Consider the following 6,116-nt stretch of genomic DNA (forward strand, 5'->3'; position numbering starts at 1 on the left):
CAGCAGTGGCACCTGAAATGACGACGCCGGAAGGAGGCAGAGAGGGGGTTGACGACGAGGTTGAAGAAAATAAGCGGTACAATATCCACATTGGGGGTTGAAAAAAATCAGGGTTGACGATGAGATCTACTAACCCACTGCTTGGTCCCCGCCAGACCCAACTGTTGGTCTGTTGACTCACAGGGGGGTCTTTTGGCCAAGACCTAGCATGGGTCATGGCCAAACCCGCTTGGGTTTGGCTTGACCCACGTGTCTTCTTCTTCTTTTTTCCTTCTTCTTCTTCTTCTTTCTTTTTTGATTTTTTTTTTTTAATTTTTAAAAAAAGACAAAAATTAGGGATATTTTGGTCTTTTTAGGTATTGCCGTTTGAAGTTTGAGGGAATTGTTAAATTACGTGATAATTGAGGGGTATTCAGTGAAATTACCTTTTTTTTTTCCTTACCCTCGGGACTCGGGAGTGATTAATAACTTTTTAAAATCTAGAGAGTTATTTCTCATAACTCAAACCACATAAATTAAAAATGTATTTTTTATTTTGAAAGGTTCGTAATTTTGTTTTCTAAAACTAGAAACTAAATAATCGATGATTATCTCATTTTTTTTATATGACATTTAGGTCAATGATTTAAAGAATTATAGAAATAGAAGACAAGGTTTTCCGAAAACTTCAAAAAGCCATATTCCCGTAGCTTTCATTTAGATTTTGCCTTATTTGTCTACATTGCCTTAACTCGAAGTTAAATAATATATCATTTTGTCTTGTGGTGGTGTTTCATTATCATCTTTAGAATACAATTTTCTTTTAAATTGGGTGAGAGAAAAATTTTAAATTTAATCTATTAAATTGATATTTATCTTTAAAATATTTGATTTTATTAATAGAATTTTAAATAGAATTTTTTTAAAAAAATTGATTTACACACATATATATATATATATTTTTAAAAAAATACATATGGAAATTACTCATTATTCTAAAAATATATGTCAGTTTTATATTCTAAATCGTGTCCCTGTTTTTATATTAATTGAATTTTGAATCGAGTAGAGGGGCCTATGTGAAGATGTTTTAGAATTAGAGTGTGTAAAACAAAATTTACAGAACATAAGGTGGTGCAGAAAAGGAGTTTAAGGATTCTGGTCGCCGAAAATGACAACAAAACCTGATCGGAGCCCACGGGCTCGCTGGCATATAGAAGAGACAAGCTACTCCCACCAACCCACAACCACGATCCCAAGTATTTCTCACGCGTACTTCCAGACGTGTGTAATACGCCAACAGAACAACACCGTTCTCCCGTGGATTCATTGTTTGAATCAATAACTTTATTATAAAAAGGGCCTTTTTATATATATTTTATTTGTTTTGAAGATTCCTTCAATAATTCATATCCAATGATTAAATAATTAAAATAAGGTTAAAAATCACATTTTTATTTTAATGTTAATAAGTTTTATTTATTTATTTATTTTTTAATAAAGACGGGTTCAATGATTAATTAACATTGCCATCTTAAATAATTCTTTCAAAATAACATATGAAAGGTTAATTAAATGTTTTTAAAGATATTGAATTGAATAAAAGAAAATATAATGCTCAAATAAGGCTTAAAAGAGCTTCTAAGCTAATAAATCTCCAATTTTGTTTATCTTTTTTTTATAAATCAATATCACAATAGCTATCTGGTTAGTAGTGATCTCTTAATCTTCATATATATTAAAATAGAGTGATGATATACATCACTCCAGACGTGCATGACTGTTCATGCACGCCCGTGTAATGTTTATCATCACTCATTAAGATATATATATATATATATATATATATATATATATAGATAAAGTATTAGATTTATGAAATTATGTGGAAAATGGGAAGATAACTTCGAATTAGTGACATCCGCATCATAAAATAAAGTATTAGATTTATAAACTTATGTGGAAAATGAGAAGATAACTTCGAATTAGTGACATTCGCATCATAAAACGTAATTTTCAATTAATTAAGCTACCCATTATATGCTCATTGGAAAAACCTTAATATATATATATATATATATATATATGTGTGTGTTCCTCATATTTTTAATGGTCTCCAAAGTGTGAAGCATCTTTGTAGCTTTGGAGTTGTCACCAAAAGTAAAATGATATTCCCACTAAAAAAAAAAGAGAAGATATTATTTTAGACAAAATTAAAGTAAGGTGGAATGAAGAGAGTGATTGGGTATTTTTATTTTATTTTATATTTATTTGTATATAAATATTGGGGGCACATTTGGAGCGTGCGGTAAAGGCGCTGGACAAAAGAGGTGGGGGATAGCAATCGAACGCAAAAACCCTTCGAAATTTCGAACAGGTATAACGATTAAACAAACCCACGAGGCCTCTTTTTCCTAAGAAGAACAGCCCACACGGCCCCTCGAAGAGGCAGCCAGAGAGAGAGAGAGAGAGAGAGAGAGAGACCCAAGATCAACAACAATGGCGATCGCCTTCTGCTTCAACCCCTCTCTCTCTGCTTTTTCCAATCCAAACCATCCGTATTCCTCCTCCTCATCGTCATCGTCATCACCACTCCTGCACCTCCGCATCGCCGTATCACCCCCAACTCCCATCCTCCGCCACCACCACCCGACGCTCCCGGTCCTCCACGCAGTGTCTGCCCCGAGCGATGCAGTGCTTGCCGGCGGCGGCGGAGACGACCACGGCAACAGCAGCAACAACAACAACAACGGCGGGAACAACGGCGGGGACGGATGGGGGGAAGCGGAGAATGCTGGGGACAAGAACAGGGAGGAGGCGCTGATGGTGCTTGCGGGGGCTGGGAGGGTGCTCGAGAGTCTGCCGAAGGACTTGAAATCCGCGATCGAGGCCGGGCGGTTGCCGGGGGCGGTGGTGGAGAAGTTCCTCGAGCTCGAGAAGTTCGGGGTTCTCCGTTGGCTCATGCAGTTCGGGGGGTTCAAGGAGCGCCTCTTGGCCGACGACCTCTTCCTCGCCAAAGTTTTTATGGAGTGCGGCGTCGGGATCTTCACCAAGGTTGACTGTGATGACAGTGAAGTTTTGCTTTTTGTCTGTTTGTTTGTTTATTTGCTTGTTTGCTTGTTTGTGTTGGGCCTGAGCCCCAAACTCGGCCCATACAGTAGAGTCAGAGTTAGAATAATGGTTAAAGTGATTAAATTTAGGGCATAGGTTCTGGGACAAGTGGAAATGATGAATTTGGAGATGGGGTGTTTTTTGTTTCGGAATTTGTATGTGTAATGTGGGTGGTTTTTTGTGTTTAATTTTGCTAATTGGGGGATTGAATGGGGATTTTGTTTGAAAAGCTGTGCTGGGTTTCATGCAATGGGATGAGAACATCGGAATTTGAGTGGAGAATGATGGAAAAAGATATACCGATGAAAATGGGGTTTTAGGGAATTGATTTGATCTATTGGGGGTGATATATGTGCAAGCTGGGTTTTTTTTCTTTTTTCAAATGGAAATGGGGAAGGATTTAGTATTTATTTATGCTTTTTCTAACACTCAAAGAATATGCGATAGGGTCTGTGGACATAGAATGTAATTTCTTGAGATTATAGATAGACGACATTGAAAAAAGTATGTGATGGGCTGTTATCATCTTGTTATCATAGTAAACCAGAAACATGTTTTTTTGATGGATACCTACTCATGATATGCTGTAGGAACACATTTTTATATTAAGTTTGAACTGCTCTTTCCTTCTTTCTCCTTCCCTTGGTTTGCGTTTAATGTGTTTAACCCTTAATTTGTTTTATTACCATGGTTAATCCCTTTTTCATTTGGTTTATTTTCTAGACTGCTGCAGAGTATGAACGCAGGAGAGAGAAATTTTTTGATGAGCTGGAAATTGTTTTTGCAGATGTGGTATGGATACTTTTATCAAATATATATCTCTTCAATTTCCATATTGTACTTTTCATTTTCCCCCCTTATTAACTGCTGTAATTCCCTTACATGTGCTGTCAAAGTTGTTGTCTCATGGTTGTTCTTGTAATTTAATATGACAGTAGGCTTGGCCTTGCATCATTATTTGCTTTTGGGCATGATCGGGAAGAGGTTCCCTGGTGTATTTTATTTGTAGACAATGATGTATTACTTGACAAATCTCATTAGAGTAGAGGTTAATATTAAGAAAGAATGTGATGGTGTTAGATCACCAAGACTAAGAAAATTTGAAATGTAAGGTCAGTCGTTTTAGTTTAGGAACGAGTATGAAGTGAAATTGATGGCCGAGAGATGCCTGCAAGTGGTCTTTCTTTTTTCTGTTTTCAAAATCTTTGATCAATACCTTGCAGAGATGGGGAAACTCAATTTGACATGTGTTCATGATATCAAGTGTAGTGAATCATTAATTTAATATAAATTTTTTACTTCTATAGTGCTTGCCCATGTAATGTGGATTTGTGCGTGGGTGAGTCCAGGTGTTAGATTTGGGTGTTTTTCGAAGATTTTCCATTTTGTTGAGGTCTCCAGCGGGCACTTTGACATCCATGCTTGTTTTGTCAACATGGGTACTCTATTGAGAGGCAAAGAGCCCAAATGACACAGGTGCCCTCCAGTTATTTGGTCCTAAGCATATGACTCTACAATGCAGCATTTAAATAGTTTAAGTGATCCACTTTCTTTGAAGTGCCTATCAGTCGTATGAATTATTGGGCAACATTATTTCTAACAAAGCGAATGTTTTTTTTACAAGTAATCGAGATATCATTAAAAGGGTACGTTAAACGGGATAATAGATGATGGGCACTCACCTAACAAGATTTGATGGGTTCCCATCACTTTTTGTTTGAATGATGGATTCTTGTAAGAATTAAGACCTTTCAATATTTTAAGAACATTCTTATATAGTAATATAACAGAGAAAAATATTTAATTGAATCACCCAAAAAAAAGTCCACTCATAGAGTTGGAATGATATTATCTTCATCTGTCATGCTCATTGGTGATCTTGTATATTATATGAGAAATGTGCTTAGATCCATTTGAAAGGTTGAGTTCATTATCTAGTCGCACCGGTTGGTTTATAACAGATGGAGCCCTAATGAGGTTCCTCCTCTTCTCAGATTGTCTTATGTAAGTCATCAATTTCTTTAGGGGTTTCATTCTCTTATGGATTGTTTCCTATTCAAGAACCAAGCACTGTCAAAAAGTGAATTGAAATGTTATTTAGAGGAAATTGTTAAAATTATTGATGCCCTTGATTTGCCAAGGGAGTTGGGTGATCTTTTGGTCAATCCCCCCTCCCTTGTGCCCTGCTGTATAACTATTAAGAGACGTATTGCATGTAATATCTTTTACAGTAATCCTCTCTATTTATTTTGAATATGTGTACTTCTGTCATTACCTTTCTTAGGTAATGGCCATAATTGCAGATTTTATGCTTGTTTATCTTCCTGCCCCTACTGTTGCTCTCCGACCACCACTTGGAACCAGCGCAGGAGCAATTGCCAAGTTCTTCCATAATTGCCCAGATAATGCATTCCAGGTTAGAGTTTTTTCCCTATAGAAAAATGCAATTAGTTGAACAGTTTGCCAAGATTGTGTGATTTAAAGGTTACACTTGATTACTTATATTTGGTCCTTAAATTCAGGTTGCCCTTGCTGGAACATCATATTCATTTTTACAGAGATTTGGTGCAATAGTGGTAAGCAAATTTTTAGTAACTTGAATATGCTGCTTAAAATGATACCCCACATTTTTTAGTTTCATGTTAACAACAACGAAATTGCATGTTTTATATTTTCTTGTTTGGTTTGTGTAGGGGAATGGGACAAAGCTTTTTGCAGTTGGCACTGCTTCATCACTGGTTAGTTGTCATATTTCTCTTGGGATGTTCTTCAATTTAGATAGCTTTGTGCACTTAGTCATGATTTTTTTTTGCTTTTCTCCATATTCTTTAAGTGTTGCTTTCTATTGTTTCAATTGATCAAGAAAGGTGCTCCATTTCTTTACTAGTTACAACATCCATATGCTTTTATTCTATTCTCTTGCAATTTTTTATCTTCTGTCAGCTTGAGAGGCGCTCTGCGAAGTGCTGCATCAATAGATTTTATTTTATTTATTATTATTATTTTTTAAGAAATGGTTAAATGAA

At 36.1% G+C, this 6,116-nt stretch overlaps 1 protein-coding gene across 1 annotated transcript in view; it reads left to right on the top strand.

The window, feature by feature from the left end:
* Window positions 1–2,337: 2,337 nt before the first annotated feature.
* The window catches only part of LOC132164608 (protein RETICULATA-RELATED 4, chloroplastic-like), a 10,603-nt gene continuing 6,824 nt past the window's right edge, over window positions 2,338–6,116 (top strand). Inside the window, exons 1-5 of the mRNA XM_059575145.1 lie at window positions 2,338–3,033; window positions 3,814–3,882; window positions 5,375–5,506; window positions 5,613–5,666; window positions 5,784–5,828. Coding sequence (XP_059431128.1) covers window positions 2,479–3,033; window positions 3,814–3,882; window positions 5,375–5,506; window positions 5,613–5,666; window positions 5,784–5,828 — 855 coding nt within the window. The 5' untranslated portion in view covers window positions 2,338–2,478. The remainder of the gene's footprint in view (window positions 3,034–3,813; window positions 3,883–5,374; window positions 5,507–5,612; window positions 5,667–5,783; window positions 5,829–6,116) is intronic.

This window comes from Corylus avellana, chromosome ca10 (genome assembly GCF_901000735.1).
Source record: "Corylus avellana chromosome ca10, CavTom2PMs-1.0".
Lineage (NCBI taxonomy): Eukaryota > Viridiplantae > Streptophyta > Magnoliopsida > Fagales > Betulaceae > Corylus > Corylus avellana.